Genomic DNA, 17,329 nt, shown 5'->3' with positions numbered 1-17,329 from the left:
TCTCTCGGGGTGTCTGACACTAGCAGGTGGAATCACACTCTTCCCTTTGGACAGCGAGCTCTTTGCTCCCACGTTCTCCAGAGCGCACACTCACGCACACACCCCACCTACAAAGTAAGATAAGTAATTTTGCTGTTTAAACTGTAATGCTAAGTTTTAAGTTTATATATGTGTGTGTGTATATATATATATGTATACATAAGGGAAAAAACTATAACTTCAAAATGGAAACTTATAAAACCATCAAAGGTAATAAAAGCTTAAAACCACTCTACAAATCAACAGAGAAAATACTGTATTTTTACTTATTTGAAAGGCAAAATAGCTTTGTTGGCTGGTAAAAATGCCCTCTTTCAAAAGGGATAAAAAACACAGGAAGAGACTATAAAGTATAAACCTCTGATGGGCACAACTGGAGCATTTATAAAATATTCTCATTCCATGGGATAAAATTGGTAAAGAACTTTCTCTAATTTATATGTAGCTTAAAATCGTTTAGCTTCTTCAGTAGTAAACCCACAAATAACTTATTTTAGAAACCACACTCTCTCCTGGCAACTTAATACCCACTGCCCCTTTCTAAGCAAATCTCAGCAATTCCCTGGCATTTCAGGGCTGAGCTACAACTGCATGTTTACGAAAGGAAATGTAACTTACCGATTGCTTTTTTTTTTTTTTTTTTTTTTTGCGGTACGTGGGCCTCTCACTGCTGTGGCCTCTCCCGTTGCGGAGCACAGGCTCCGGATGCGCAGGCTCAGCGGCCATGGCTCACGGGCCCAGCCGCTCCACGGCATGTGGGATCCTCCCGGACCGGGGCACGAACCCGTGTCCCCTGCATCGGCAGGCAGACTCTCAACCACTGCGCCACCAGGGAAGCCCTGATTGCTTTTTAATTATAATTTTAAAATAAAAGTGACAAAACATTTAGTAATCTTTTTATTATATTCATATACTCAGGGTGAATTAACGTCTAAGCCCTCAAACAACAAAAATATATTACTTATTTTATAATTTTGGTACGTGAAATAAAGACAAATAGAAAACTATGTCAAAACATTAAAAAGTTGCAAATTTTCATTAAAAGTATTTACGCTTGTACTCCAATGCCAAATTTATAGATACAATTCTTTTAAATTAGAATATTTTGAAATATGAAAGTAATAGAAATAAATATTAAGTATCCACAACATATTCATGAGTGAAATTTCAGTTAAGCACTGTTCCAGGTTTCGATACTTATGAATGGCCGAGGGAGCTTATAGTTTCCTTCTTAGTGTTTTATCCTTCATTCTTGGTTCCTTAGTAGTATATAACTCTGTAAAGATTTTAATTGCCACTGATCACTGCCAGGAATCATCTGAACAGAAACACATGATTCTTCTGTAACCAGCAAGACTGATCTGTTTTAAATGCACTCAATTTTGTTTGTCAATCACTAAAAATTAAGTAATTTTACAAATATCTTCTTTATGTTACAATACATAGAAAACATTAACTGTATATTTCTTAAAAGTTTTGGAGAGAAAAGAATACTTTCTTGGTTAACTTTTCTCATCGTTCTGTTTAAAGAAGAGTTCTATCTGTACTTCACTCTCGTGGGTGAGAGACCATGGCAACACCTTTTTGAAACCAGGAAGGATCACTTTATAATTATCTTGGCATCTGTACTCTGCTCTCTCTAGTAAAGTTTTATGTTATTTCTCCCCCCATACTTTTACATTTTTTTATAGAGTATATTTTTGAAGGTAATTCTCTTGGTCACTCTTATTCCGGCTCAGTATTTTGAGTCAACCACATGAGATGGAAATTGATCGACTGGTACAAATTCATGGTCACTAACATACCCAGGGAGCACACTGCTCAAATAGCTATTAGTTTTTAAATAAATATTTTGTTATTTTACACAGTTGGGAATTAAAAATATTCTTACACTAACGGTGTAGTACAAATTTCATCAATCCCATGCATTTCTAGCCGTCATCCTGGAAGCCTGCCTGTATCATGCTCAGGAGGAAAGCACACCCTGGGCACGGGGCCAGGTGGGGCGGGGTGGGACATCTTTCGGTCTCTTGTGGGCTGGGTGCCTGGGGACCACAGGCGTGGACAAGAAGGCAGCCTTTCCAAGCACATTCTGGACGGACACTGGCTCCCCCACAGCTACCTGGCTCTGAAGCCAGGTGAGCCACTGCCACGGGCTGGGAGGGTTGGTTGGCGGCTGGTCAGGAGACTGGATTCTGAGGTTTGGTTCCATCATTTTAAGCGGTTTTTGGTGTTGAAAGTATCATACAAAGTGTTTCAGAAAAGTGAACATACAGTTGCAATTCCCACGCGGATCTGAGTGGGACAGGATCTGAGTGGGACAGGATGACGGGCTGAGCAGAGGCTCGGAGGCTCCTCTGAATGTTACACAGAGTGGGAGTCGCTCTGCCTGCCCCAGGGGTTTAGGAAAGGGCTATTTCGACAGACACACCTGCTCAAGTGAGCACAGGATCATCGGGGAATGTCGTCTCATATTTTTCTAGGGCTTGACGCGTGTAAAGAACTTGAAGCCCCCTGAGGAAGGGCCTGACGTGGAGCCGCCAGCATTAACCTCCACTCCGCCTGGTGTGGGCACCGATGGGGGGGTCAGGTGGGCTGCGCTCCGAGCGTCTGGCAGGTGAGAGCCGAGGGGGCCGGGCTGGGACCTTAACTTCTTGACCTCGACCTTACTTCTTGCTGCCGTGGACATGCAGGCTTTGCAGGCCAACGGCCCCCCTACCCTGGGGAGGAGGGGCACAGGGTGACTGGCCCCCCCATCCCATCCCATCCCCCGGCCTGGCGAGCCCTGCAGACCTTCCACCACGGCTGAGAGAGACCCACATGCAACAGGTTTGGAGCAAGGGCTTTATGGAAACCACTCCAAGCAGCTGCGGAGAGAGGGCGCTGTGCTCAGCCAGTCCCTCTGCAAGGGCTGCCCGGTGCTGCTCCTCCAACAGGGCCATCTCCTTTTTTGGACCCCGGGCTCTGGAGGGCAGAGACCTGCGAGCCGGAGCCACGGGGAGATCAGGGCCTCACTCCGGACGCAGGGGCCACGGTCGGGACGGGCGCAGCCAGGAGCCTGGGGGCAGCAGGGGCGGAGCGGGGGTTGCCACGTCTAGAGATGCTTTGAGGTAACACGTCCACGGCTGGGGAAGCTGCTCGGTCCCTTTGGAAACGAGGGAGCAGATGGGGTGTTGTGTCACCGCTTTGTGTACGTCCTGCTGGAGCTTTTACTCAGGCCCCCCTTGGGGGTGGGGATCTTGCTTCCGACCTTGGATCCCGAGGTCCCTGACTTGGTTGCGGCTGGGCCTTTACCTGCAGTAGACACACAGAGCACGGGGGACAAACGTGAGCCAGGGTGCAAAGCCGCGGTGACAGTACGAGTGGCCCGGGGTTGCCACACACAGGGAGGATCTGAGCACGAGGGGCTGGGATGCTCCCTGTCACCCAGCCCACAGGTGGCCGGGCTGGACTGGCAGATGTGAGAGGGGGCTGGGTGGGCCACCCTCGAGGATGCACATGCGACGGCAGGAGAGGAAGAAGGAAGAGCCAGAGGAGGAGCCTGATGCACGGTCAGAGGAAAGAACTGAGCCGCTCACCTAATTTTTAGTTTCAAACAGTTAGTTCCCGAAATGAAAGACCAGCAGCCACGTGACCAGGGCCGATTACCTGGTTAGGAGGCCGGGGCGGCTCCCCCAGCACCTCTGGTCCTCACACACGTGCGTGTGCGTGTATGCGTGCGCGCGTGTGCGCGCGCGTGTGTGCGTGCGTGTGTGAGGGGCGCAGCCCCTGCCCGTGCCTGGCGCTGAATGAGCACGAGACACGTTTCCTCATCTTCTCGTTGATCGCAGGGCCCCAAAATAAAGTCGTGTATCCAAGTTCAAGAATAATTTTCTAATGAAAAATAACACTTTTCTGTAAGGCATTCTAAATCCTACAGAAAGCAGCCAAAACTGGGATTCAGAAGTCAGGTAGTGGCGCCACCTATGGGTCTCCTACTGAAACTCCTGTTTCTGGACACTGGTACCCACGGCGTGGAGGGACACCGAGACCCGGGGTGCGCCTGCGAACACCCGCGGTTTGGTTTGTCAACTCTGTGAGTGCCACCGCGGAGCCTGGGGAAGCAGGGCCATGTGGAGGGGCTTCGGCCAGAGCTGGTGCTGACGACACGATCGCCCTGCTTGTTCGGGACCCAGGGACAGGGCCGAGGCCGGGGCGGATGCTTACCTGGTGGCAGCGTGGGCGCCTTGCGCAGCACGTGTGTCCGGCGCAGGTTCACTGTGCAGCCCGCGGGGCCCATGAGGTGGGCCTTCCATGCCTGAAACGAGAGGCAGGTGGAGTGGGAACCAGGCCACCAGAGGGGCCACTGAGACGACCGAGCCAGAGGTGGCGACGCGCTGCGGCTGCGGGCGTGGGTCCTGAGCTCTGTGCGTGTCCCGCCTCGGAGCCCCCTGTGCTGCGTGCACCGCCGGAGCACCCACGTATCTTGAGATGCTGCCTGCACTTCACACCTCTCCCAGTTCTCATCACCGCTGAGCAAACACGCCAAGACCGCTGTCCCGCAGGGTGCGCAGTGTGCGACGGTCCAGGGGCACAGGGTGCAGGGGCTGAGGGTGGCCCTGCTGGACAGCCAGCAAGGAAGCAGGGCCCTCGGTCCGACAATGACGAAGAAAAGAATTCTGCCAGCACCCGCGATGGGCCAGGAAGTGGCTCCTTTCCCTGCCGAGCCACAGATGAGAGCGCAGCCCGGCTGACACCTCGAGTGCAGCCCTGGGAGACCGCAAGCAGAGGACCCAGCCAGGTCATGCCTGGACTTCTGACCCACAGAAACTGTGGTAGAATAACGGGTGTTTAAGCTGCTCGGCGGGTGGTGACACGTGAAGAAAACATGGAGAAAACAGAGGAAGAGCAGCACAAGCCTGCTAATGCCTCTTTGCAGTTGACTGTGAGTCAGATGCCATCCCCTCAAGGCAGACGCTGGGGGACTTGCGGGGAGGGCATGAAGGGAAGGGGCCACTGCCAACGACAGCGCTGCTCAGAGCAGGGAGCCGCCTGGTCTCCAGAAGGAGGGGCTGATCACGTACGACAGAAACAGTGTAAAGGTGACAACGACAACAGAAGCTCAAAGGCTCCTAAATTCTAAAAATACACAGGGAGAGAGAAAAAGTGGGGGCATGTGAGAGCAGTTCATATTTAAGACTAAAATGGATCAACCATAAAAAGCCCCTCGCTCTGTGAGAGGAGGGGTGGTGGGCAGGACAGCAGCTTCTGTCGGGTCTTCCCTGAGTAAGTCGCATTTGGGAGACTTTGGAACCGTCTAATTATCTCATGTAATTGTAGAGCCTGAGTTTGAAAACCCCTGGGACTTGAACACAGACTGAAACAATGAGGCTGACTTGTTAACAGCTGGCGACACAAGCATGTGCAGCAGCTCCCGTGACCGAGAAGCAGAGACGCTCTTGCCTCCCGTCTCCAGAGGGAGGTCCGGGAGGGACACGAAGGGCTGGGACAAGGGACCCCGCAGTGGATGCAGTGGGTGGACCGCAGGTGGCCGCGGCTGAGGGGCTCAGGGCAGGAGAGGCTGGGCCTGCCGGGCCCCGCGGGAGCTCAGCATGCAGGGCAGCGCCGGCGTCGTGTGAGCCAGAGCGAGCGGGCCGACACCAGAGGACGGGGCGCGTGGAGGAGAGGGTGGGAGACCCTGGCGCCCCCCAACTAGGCCGCTGTGTCACCTGCATGGCGCACGCTGGGGGCAGGCAGAGCGCTGGGCACCGGACACCAGGTAGGATTTCCAACTTGGACGGGGCTCGGCTTTATGCATCACAAGGGACCAGAGTGTTACAGAATCTGGCCAGGAGGCCAGTTTAGGCCCCAACGTGGAGATGAAAGCCAAGCCTGGAAAAAGTGAAACCACTTCGCGCTTCCATCCCAAAGAGCCGAGACGCTCCCCCTTCCCGGGAGATGCCACAGGCGTGCCGGGCAGGGAGCGCAGGAACCCTGAGACACAGCCTCACCCCACCCCGGGGGTCAGCCTCCGCCCGCCGCCCGCCATCCCTCTACGCGGCCAGGTCGCCCCCACGTCAGCCCCTCACCTCTTCTCCGGGGGTGAAATTCTTGTGGCACAGAGGACACCGGTTCGCCAGCTTCTCCGCTTTGGCAGCTGGAACGGTTTCAATGAGACAAGATCTAGTTACTCCTGTGGGGCGTGAATGGGGGCGCAGAGGAACGGGGTGGGGGCAGGGGCACCGGCAGACGCGGGACCTGCCCCCCGAGCCCCCTAGCCGGGCCTCCCGGGGACGGCGCGAGGGTCTCGGGAGGCCGCGGGGGCACTCACGGTTGCAGTCTCTCGTTTTTATGTGTCTGGGCAGCTCTTCCTTTAAAACGGCCTCGCTGCAGCGGTAACACTCCCCAAAGCCGTCCTTTTTGTCACACTCCGTCAGCAGGTGCTCCGTCAGGCTGGAAATCTCCACCACCTGGAAGCCACGACGGGACACGTCACATGGCTGAGCGCCCCGAGGCGCGTGCAGCCCCGGCCCCTGCACGAGCGCGCGCTTCCTGTCCCGCCAGCGCCCCTCGGGAAGGGAGGCGCACACCTGTTACCTCCGCAGTCACGTACACGTGGCTGGAGACCTCACATCCTGCTTGCCATGCTACCTCAGGCGCATCCAGAGGCCACGGCTAAGCGGGGAGGGGAAGCGACGGTTCACCCACAACACTAACCCTGACCTGCACCCTGAAGAGCTCAGGGGCCTGCGTGGCCTTGGGTTCAATCCCGGCTCCCGGCCATTTCTAAGAACGTGTCCGGAAACGGGTCACAAGAAGAGACCCTTTCACCACTGTGACTTCTTTGCCAGGAGGGGCTTGTACACATCCTAGAGCTTCACACCGCACTCTCGCTTGCTGCCAGAGGAGCCAGGCCACGCCGGGTAGAGGAGTCCGCACCGCCAGCAGGGGGGGAGTTGCTCAGAGGGTGGGGCCTGCCCACCCCGCCCCTGCAGGCCTGAGAGCCCCCAGGACAGGAGAGAAGGTCACTCCCCTTCTGGTTCCCCTCCTCTGTCTAAAGGAGGGCCGGCTGCATAGAGGAAAGGTGAACAGCTGGGGTGCGGGAGGACCCCTTCAACAGGATGCCCAAGCATTAACCCTAGGACGGATCAGCAGGGTGGACAACGTTAAAATGAAAAGCTCCTGCTCGTCAGTGAAAAGGCCAGACACAGAGTGGACACCACACGTTCAAGTGGCGAAGGACGCACACCTGGGTGTGTCAAGAACGACTGTACGTCAGCAGTAGTGGAACTGGCGCCCGATTCAAGAGACGGGCGAGAAACCAGAAGTGCTTCGCAAAAGAGGGCAGCGAGAGGCCAGCAGGGGAACAGGGCTCCAGACCAGCATCATCAGGAGAGCGTGACGGGCGCGTGGCAGGTGGCAACCGCGAGGCTGGCGAGGACGGGGAGCGGCTCCCGCCTGGGCACCAGGAGCGCTGCTCACACTGGCCCTGCAGCTGGACGCGAGCCCACCCAGCCATCCTACAACGAGGTGTGCACCCAAAAAAGTGCGTCCGCACGCGCGGAAGATTACACAAGGGTGTCTGTAGCGACGCTATTCCTGACAGTCTCAGCCCAAACCCAGACGCGGTAGAAAGGACTGATAAATTGCGGTACATTCAAACAATGGAATACTGTAAAGCAAACCCCAAACGTAGCATATGATTCCACTTCGGTAAAACTCACAAAGCAAGAAACAGAAATGAGGACAGTGATGACCCTGGAGAGGAGGGTGGGGTACCTTGGGGTATGTGGCCTGGTGGTGGTTACATGGATTTGTTTATCTTGCAATAATTCAGGAGCTGTAACACCTATGACTTGTATACATTTATATATATGTTATACTTTAATAATAAAGTAAAAAAAATCAACCCCAACAAAACTTGCCCCATAACTTTTCCTCTGAAAATGCTAAGATTTGGGACATTTTTGTGATTCGGCCTTCGGGAACTGCGTGTCCAGCTCACCTGCCTGGGTCTGGCCCGCCCGTGCCCAGCACCTGACCTGTTTGCAGTAGTCACATCTCGTCAGCATAAGACAGTGCTTCCAGTAATGGAGGTCCAGGCCTTCTTCTGTGAAGGAGTCGCTCCTCTCCCCACAAAAAATGCATAAACTGAAACAAAACAGAAAGGTAAGAAATGAAGCACAGACCCAGTTTAGCCATCCCATTCTGCTGGCTGCCAGGGAGCTCTGTGACGCCCCCCATGCCCAGCCTGCGGCCACCGTCCTGGACCCACTGAGTGGGCTTCAGCTTGACCTGGAGGCATGGCTGCCCCTCACAGAGGGGCCTCAGGAAGGGCTGGGTAGCTCCTCTATCAAAGGGCATAAAAAAGAGTCTTTACCCCGTAGGGGTTTGAGATAAAGTAGCTTAAGATCCCTTCGAATTCTAACTCTGTCAGCATCACCAAGCAGAAAGGATATTTTAAATCACAAGAAGAGATTAGACCAAGACATTTCCCTTAAATTCCTTGTAGATTTGTCTCAGCCACAGCACAGGAGAAAGCATTTTGCTGCTATAAAATTTGAGCCTGACCATTTTCAATATCCTGTGATAAACCACAGTGGAAAAGAATATGAAAACAAACATATATATGTATAACTGAGTCACTTTGCTGTACAGCAGAAATTAACACACTGTAAATCAACTATACTTTCATAAAACATTAAAAAAATGTTCGGCCTGTAACAGGACTTTTGACAAACAGCCTGCTCATTTCTGTCGGGGAAGAGAGAAAGGTTATCTTGACTCACAGCTGATGCTGCCTGGTTTAGAGGGCAATTTCCTAGCTTTCAAAATCACTGAAAAGAGCCAATTAGTTCACGTAATCCTAATGAACCGGGAGAACATATTTATCTGACAGCATTTTTATGTGGTTAGTCCCTCTACTTGTTCTACAGTGGGTTAGAGACAGCTTTACTCACTTATCTAAATAGTGATTATCTGGAATTTCTGGAGCGTTAGGTGGGGCCGCTTTCCTTCCTTGAGTGTCTAAAGAAATTAAAAAGAAAGCTATTTAAATAACCTTTTGTAGAAAACTATTTTCAAAGTTTTAGTAACCAGTTTTTTTGTTTTTTTTTTTTGCGGTACGCGGGCCTCTCCCTGTTGTGGCCTCTCCCGTTGCGGAGCACAGGCTCCGGACGCGCAGGCTCAGCGGCCACGGCTCACGGGCCCAGCTGCTCCGCAGCATGTGGGATCTTCCCAGACCGGGGCACGAACCCGTGTCCCCTGCATCGGCAGGTGGACGCTCAACCACTGCGCCACCAGGGAAGCCCTAGTAACCAGTCTGATGGGAAATACAGTTTAAAAGCTACAAGTTAGTAAAGGTAGTATTTTGCATTCAGCCCTGAAGGGTCAGAGATGCAGACATTCGCTGCGTGAATAAAAGTGGTTTCTACGTAGAGCTTTCACGACGTGCGTTCTACGTACCCTGATTCTTGGCCTTTGCAGCTTCACTCTCTTTTTCCTGAAACAGAAGAACAGAAAGATCAGAGACAAATGGCTGCAGTGTGAGTGAGAGTCTACCCAGGGTCTACTGTGATCCTGGAGGCATGACCTTAGGCTGTGTGGTAGAATCTCCATCCGCAAACAACACATTTGTCTGAAAGAGTCGCCCTCTCAATCGTGGGCAGCAGTCCCCTGCCCTCTCCGTCCTGCCCTCCACAGCCCCTCCCTCGGGCTCCTGCCCGTCGCCCCCGTCTCCACGGAAACCACTCTTCGTCAAGGCCACCTGCACCCCGCCCCCCTGGGTCACCTGCCCATCATCAGTGTCTGCCTGCCCGAAGGACGCGCCATGGGCTCCCGGCGGCACGTGACTCTCCTCACCTGTCTCCTCCAGGCCCTTCTTAGTCGGGCTCCCAGGGCGCTCCCCGCCCCTCCGTTTGTCCATACAGACCCTGACGGTGCTTTCGCCCAGGTCCCAGGCTGCACACCGATCTCTGTGCTCATGATCCAAATGTTCGTGCCATCACCTGGGCCTCTCTGCTACCCAGCATGTACTTGGGTCTTAATGTCACTTAAATGTGACTTAACCAGACCAACCCCCCCGCCCCGCCCACAGGCTCCCCCTGACGCGCGCCCCTCACAGCCTCTGGCGCAGAGCCCAGAACCGCCAGTCTTCCAGGTATTCAGGCCACGAAGCCTGGAGACCCCAGCGGCTCCCGCCCCTCCCTCCTGTTCCAGGTGTGGCCTGTCCCCGGCCCATCAGTGAGCCCCGCAGGCTCTGCCTCTGCACCCCAGGAGCCTGACCTTCCCACCACCTGCAAACACAGTGGCCAGGGCGGCTCGTTACTGCCGCTGTAAAGGGACCCCTGGAGGCTCCACAGGCCACGGCACCGCTGCCCCGGGGGCCCCTCCATGCGGTGTCACATGGTGTCAGGAGGCGTCAGCTGGCCGCCTCCCTCCTCTGGCTTCCTCTTCCCCTGAGCGGGCACCACACCCTCACGCACCGCCTATCTGCCTCGTGGGTCTTGGCTGCTGGGCGTCCCCACTGTGGGAGGTGACAGCCGGGGGCGCACTGCTGACCGGAGGAAGGACAGGGTGCGGGGCCCTGGGTGTCCACGGCAGGAAGCTGCCCCTCTGCACGGGGCTCTCCTCCTGCTGCTCAGGGGGCTCCTCCTGTCACCAAGCCTTCCTCCCTGCACTGGCCAGTCTGCCCCACCTGAGCCTGCTAGACCCGCGTGGCCTGGGCTGCTGGCCACTGGTGGGGGAGGCGCGTCTGGGACTTGCAGTTTCACGGGAGGACAGGGACGAGCCAGTCCCCTATCCACGGCATTAAGTGACACAATACGTAGACACCGTCTACTGTGACTGTAGAAAATCAAAGCTTACACGATAGGAACTTCTCTCCAACCCAAGCTCTGAATACAGAAAACACACGAGAATACAATTTCAGGACTGGGGAAGCACCTGACAGACTGATATTAAACTTGCAAATAGGGTTCACGTGATTTATACACCTACCGACTAAAGGAAGCAAACTTACACAAATGGATTCTGGGCATCAAAAACAATTCTTATTAATGAGAGATGGGTTTGTATATCTTGCAGGGAGACAAATGAACAATGGCAGAAGTTAAATTTTAGTTGTAAAATCTACCTTAATCTATGCTTTGAACAGATTAGACAACTGATTAGTAATTTAAAAATCTTTTCCTAAAACTCGTGAGCAATCGGGTGATTTAAAAATATTCTGCTGGGGCTTCCCTGGTGGCGCAGTGGTTGGGGGTCTGCCTGCCGATGCAGGGGACACGGGTTCGTGCCCCGGTCCGGGAGGATCCCACATGCCGCGGAGCGGCTGGGCCCGTGAGCCATGGCCACTGAGCCTGCGCGTCCGGAGCCTGTGCTCCGCGACGGGAGAGGCCACAGCAGTGAGAGGCTCGCATACAGAAAAAAAAAAAAATCTTCTCTTCTCAAAAGTTTTGAAGCTGGATGGTGGTAGTGTCTACACAACGATGTGAATGTCCTCAGTGGCACAGAACCGTACACTTAAAAATGGTAAATCTCATGTTATGTATATTTTACAATAATAAAAAATAGAAAAAATGATTCTGTCATCCTCCTGCGAGCTGGCTTCAGTGATCCTCTCAGGACAAGGACAGCAGGCCGGCACCCACCCTCCCGAGCGGCCGTGCCGTGTGGTCTCTCCTCCTGGAGCAGCGGCCTTTGTTCCTGCCACATCTCTGGAGCCCTGGGCAGGGCTGGCCCAGTGCAGGTGCTCAACAAACCCTGAAGGATGAAGACGCGCCGGAGGACAGGCCTCCATGCCCCGCACCACAGACGCTGCGGGGACGCACAGCCTGGTGACCTCGGCAGCCCCCAGGCCGGGCACGGCTCCCGTGCTGCCCCGCTGGTCCCCCGCCTCCTCTCTTCTGTTCCTCGGTGGCCGCTTTCCTGCTCTTCTCACAGGCATTCTGACACGCCAGTGTCCATCAGAATCGTCACTGTCACTTTCTGTCGCAGGCACTTCGACATACATTCGGTCGTATTTTTTTCTTTTTTGCCATTTTTAGTCACTTATTCTTTTTCTAAAAAGCAGTGCTCAGAGCACTTCCCAGGAGACTCACCCTCATGAGCACAGCCGGCCTTATGCGCCCACGTCCTCTCCCTTTTACTATCAACTTAAGGAACTTAATCACAAAAACCAGAGTGATGGCACAAATTTAAATCACAGAGGCAGGGCCCTTCAGAAAGAACACGTTTCATACAACCAAACACCATCTGATGCCCCCTGCGCACTAGGGCTCAGTGCGTCCTGATGGGCAGCATTTGCCCCAAACCTTCCTTTCTTAATGCACGGAAATCAGATCTTCATATTCAAGCTTCTTTTCCTCCTTTGCCTCTGAAGGAGGCGAGAAGCTGCAGAGAGGACTGCTGTCCTCTACCCCGTCCCCGCTCCGCCAGCTCCTGCAGCCCCGAGCGTCCTCTCTGAACACGGCTGGGCCAGCAGCGCACTTCATCCCCGGGGAGAATGACGAGCACGCACATGTTACTGCTCCTTTTTCATTTCTAATTCTGTTGATTTAAGTCTTCTCCCTTTTGTTCTTGGTGAGTCTGGCTAATGGTTTATCAATGTTGTTTATCTTCTCAAAGAACCAGCTTTTAGTTTTATTGATCTTTGCTATCGTTTCCCTTTATTTCTTCTTCATTTCTTTCTGATCTGATCTTTAGGATTTCTTTCCTTCTGCTAACTTTGGGTTTTTTTTGTTCTTCTTTCTCTAATTGCTTTAGGTGCAAGGTTAGGTTGTTTATTCGAGATGTTTCCTGTTTCTTAAGGTGGGATTGTATTGCTATAAACTTCCCTCTTAGAACTGCTTTTGCTGCATCCCATAGGTTTTGGGTCGTCGTGTCTCCACTGTCATTTATTTCTAGGTATTTTTTGATTTCCTCTTTGATTTCTTCAGTGATCACTTCGTTATTAAGTAGTATATTGTTTAGGCTCCATGTGTTTGTATTTTTTACAGATCTTTTCCTGTAATTGATATCTAGTCTCATAGCGTTGTGGTCGGAAAAGATACTTGATACAATTTCAATTTTCTTAAATTTACCAAGGCTTGATTTGTGACCCAAGATATGATCTATCCTGGAGAATGTTCCATGAGCACTTGAGAAAAATGTGTATTCTGTTGTTTTTGGATGGAATGTCCTATAAATATCAATTAAGTCCATCTTGTTTAATGTATCATTTAAAGCTTGTGTTTCCTTATTTATTTTCATTTTGGATGATCTGTCCATTGGTGAAAGTGGGGTGTTAAAGTCCACTACTATTATTGTGTTATTGTTGACTTCCCCTTTTATGGCTGTTAGTATTTGCCTTATGTATTGAGGTGCTCCTATGTTGGGTGCATAAATATTTACAATTGTTATATCTTCTTTTTGGATCGATCCCTTGATCATTATGTAGTGTCCTTCTTTGTCTCTTGTAATAGTCTTTATTTTAAAGTCTATTTTGTCTGATATGAGAATTGTTACTCCAGCTTTCTTTTGATTTCCATTTGCATGGAATATCTTTTTCCATCCCCTCACTTTCAGTCTCTATGCGTCCCTAGGTCTGAAGTGGGTCTCTTGTAGACAGCATATATATGGGTCTTGTTTTTGTATCCATTCAGCCAGTCTGTGTCTTTTGGTGGGAGCACTTAATCCATTTACATTTAAGGTAATTATCGATATGTATGTTCCTTTTCCCATTTTCTTAATTGTTTTGGGTTTGTTAGTGTAGGTCTTTTCCTTCTCTTGTGTTTCTTGCCTAGAGAAGTTCCTTTAGCATTTGTTGTAAAGCTGGTTTGGCGGTGCTGAATTCTCTTAGCTTTTGCTTGTCTGTAAAGCTTTTAATTTCTCCATAAAATCTGAATGAGATCCTTGCTGGGTAGAGTAATCTTGGTTGTAGGTTTTTCTCCTTCATCACTTTAAATATGTCCTGCCACTCCCTTCTGGCTAGCAGAGTTTCTGCTGAAAGATCAGCTGTTAACCTTATGGGGATTCCCTTGTGTGTTATTTGTTGTTTTTCCCTTGCTGCTTTTAATATGTTTTCCTTGTATTTAATTTTTGATAGTTTGAAGGGAGAAGACTCAAATCAATAGAATTAGAAATGGAAAAGGAGAAGTAACAACTGACACTGCAGAAATACAAAAGATCATGAGAGATTACTACAAGCAACTCTATGCCAATAAAGTGGACAACCTGGAAGAAATGGACAAATTCTTAGAAATGCACAACCTGCCAAGACTGAATCAGAAAGAAATAGAAAATATGAACAAACCAATCACAAGCACTGAAATTGAAACTGTGATTAAAAATCTTCCAACAAACAAAAGCCCAGGACCAGATGGCTTCACAGGCAAATTCTATCAAACATTTAGAAAAGAGCTAACACCTATCCTTCTCAAACTCTTTCAAAATATAGCAGAGGGAGGAACACTCCCAAACTCATTCTACGAGGCCACCATCACCCTGATACCAAAACCAGACAAAGATGTCACAAAGAAAGAAAACTACAGGCCAAAATCACTGATGAACATAGATGCAAAAATCCTCAACGAAATACTAGCAAACAGAATCCAACAGCACATTAAAAGGATCATACACCATAATCAAGTGGGGTTTATTCCAGGAATGCAAGGATTCTACAATATATGCAAATCAATCAACGTGATAACACCATATTAACAAATTGAAGGAGAAAAACCATATGATCATCTAAATAGATGCAGAGAAAGCTTTCGACAAAATTCAACACCCGTTTATGATAAAAACCCTGCAGAAAGTAGGCATAGGGGGAACTTTCATCAACATAATAAAGGCCATATATGACAAACCCACAGCCAACATCGTCCTCAATGGTGAAAAACTGAAACCATTTCCACTAAGATCAGGAACAAGACAAGGTTGCCCACTCTCACCACTCTTATTCAACATAGTTTTGGAAGTTTTAGCCACAGCAATCAGAGAAGAAAAGGATATAAAAGGAATCCAAATCGGAAAAGAAGAAGTAAAGCTGTCACTGTTTGCAGATGACATGATACTATACATAGAGAATCCTAAAGATGCTACCAGAAAACTACTAGAGCTAATCAATGAATTTGGTAAAGTAGCAGGATACAAAATTAATGCACAGAAATCTCTGGCATTCCTATACACTAATGATGAAAAATCTGAAAGTGAAATTAAGAAAACACTCCCATTTACCACTGCAACAAAAAGAATAAAATATCTAGGAATAAACCTACCTAAAGAGACAAAAGACCTGTATGCAGAAAATTATAAGACACTGATGAAAGAAATTAAGGATGATACAAATAGATGGAGAGTTATACCATGTTCTTGGATTGGAAGAATCAACATTGTGAAAATGACTCTACTACCCAAAGCAATCTACAGATTCAATGCAATCCCTGTGAAACTACCACTGGCATTTTTCACAGAACTAGAACAAAAAATTTCACAATCTGTATGGAAACACAAAAGACCCTGAATAGCGAAAGCAGCCTTGAGAACGAAAAACGGAGCTGGAGGAATCAGGCTCCCTGACTGAAGACTTTACTACAAAGCTAGGGTAATCAAGACAGTATGGTACTGGCACAAACACAGAAATATAGATCAGTGGAACAGGATAGAAAGCCCAGAGATAAACCCACATACATATGGTCACCTTATCTTTGATAAAGGAGGCAGGAATGTACAGTGGAGAAAGGACAGCCTCTTCAATAAGTGGTGCTGGGAAAACTGGACAGGTACATGTAAAAGTACGAGATTAGAACACTCCCTAACACCATACACAAAAATAAGCTCAAAATGGATTAAAGACCTAAATGTAAGGCCAGAAACTATCAAACTCTTAGAGGAAAACATAGGCAGAACACTCTATGACATAAACCACAGAAAGATCTTTTTGACCCACCTCCTAGAGAAATGGAAATAAAAACAAAAATAAACAAATGGGACCTAATGAAACTTCAAAGCTTTTGCACAGCAAAGGAAACCATAAACAAGAACAAAAGACAACCCTCAGAATGGGAGAAAATATTTGCAGATGAAACAACTGACAAAGGTTTAATCTCCAAAATTTACAAGCAGCTCATGCAGCTCAATAGCAAAAAAACAAACAACCCAATCCAAAAATGGGTAGAAGACCTAAAAAGACATTTCTCCAAAGAAGATATACAGATTGCCAACAAACACATGAAAGAATGTTCAACATCATTAATCATTAGAGAGATGCAAATCAAAACTACAATGAGATATCATCTCACACTGGTCAGAATGGCCATCATCAAAAAATCTAGAAACAATAAATGCTGGAGAGGGTGTGGAGAAAAGGGAATACTCTTGCACTGCTGGTGGGAATGTGAATTGGTACAGTCACTATGGAGAACAGTATGGAGGTTCCTTAAAAAACTAAAAACATGGGCTTCCCTGGTGGCGCAGTGGTTGAGAGTCCGCCTGCTGATGCAGGGGACACGGGTTCGTTCCCTGGTCTGGGAAGATCCCACATGCCGCGGAGCGGCTGGGCCTGTGAACTATGGCCGCTGGGCCTGCAGGTCCGGAGCCTTTGCTCCGCAATGGGAGAGGACACAACAGTGAGAGGCCCGCGTACCGCAAAAACAACAACAACAAAAAAAAAAACGAAAAATAGAACTACCATATGACCCAGCAATCCCACTACTGGGCATATACCCTGAGAAAACCATAATTCAAAAAGAGTCATGTACCAAAATGTTCATTGCAGCTCTATTTACAATAGCCAGGAGATGGAAGCAACCTAAGTGTCCATCATCGGATGAATGGTTAAAGAAGATGTGGCACGTATATACAATGGAATATTACTCAGCCATAAAAAGAAACGAAACTGAGTTATTTGTAGTGAGGTGGATATACCTAGAGTCCGTCATACAGAGTGAAGTAAGTCAGAAAGAGAAAGGCAAATACAGTATGCTAACACATGTATATGTAATCTAAGAGAAAAAAACGTCATGAAGAACCTAGGGGTAAGACGGGAATAAAGACACAGACCTACTATGGAATGGACTTGAGGATATGGGGAGGGGGGAGGGTAAGCTGTGACAAAGTGAGAGAGGGGCATGGACATATACACACTACCAAACGTAAAATAGATAGCTAGTGGGAAGCAGCCGCATAGCACAGGGAGATCAGCTCGGTGCTTTGTGACCACCTAGAGGGGTGGGATAGGGAGGGTGGGAGGGAGGGAGATGCAAGAGGGAAGAGATATGGGAACATATGTATATGTATAACTGATTCACTTTGTTATAAAGCAGAAACT

At 49.6% G+C, this 17,329-nt stretch overlaps 1 protein-coding gene across 3 annotated transcripts in view; it reads right to left on the bottom strand.

The window, feature by feature from the left end:
- Positions 1-923: 923 nt before the first annotated feature.
- CEP104 (centrosomal protein 104) overlaps positions 924-17,329 on the bottom strand; it is a 54,591-nt gene continuing 38,185 nt past the window's right edge. For 2 of the 3 annotated variants that reach the window (XM_081226080.1, XM_081226081.1), the window contains 7 exons: positions 9,484-9,520; positions 8,979-9,045; positions 8,061-8,169; positions 6,350-6,488; positions 6,108-6,175; positions 4,246-4,336; positions 924-3,333 (listed from right to left, as the gene is read on the bottom strand). In XM_081226080.1, coding sequence (XP_081082206.1) covers positions 3,218-3,333; positions 4,246-4,336; positions 6,108-6,175; positions 6,350-6,488; positions 8,061-8,169; positions 8,979-9,045; positions 9,484-9,520 — 627 coding nt within the window. In that variant the 3' untranslated portion in view covers positions 924-3,217. Of the gene's footprint in view, positions 3,334-4,245; positions 4,337-6,107; positions 6,176-6,349; positions 6,489-8,060; positions 8,170-8,978; positions 9,046-9,483; positions 9,521-17,329 lie in introns of those variants that run through there. The other variant, XM_081226082.1, reaches the window with a different exon arrangement.

The sequence above is a fragment of the Mesoplodon bidens genome (assembly GCF_964165515.1).
Source record: "Mesoplodon bidens genome assembly, chromosome: 2".
Lineage (NCBI taxonomy): Eukaryota > Metazoa > Chordata > Mammalia > Artiodactyla > Ziphiidae > Mesoplodon > Mesoplodon bidens.
The sequence above is the reverse complement of the archived record's forward strand: the minus strand, read 5'-3'. Positions and strand labels throughout refer to the sequence as shown.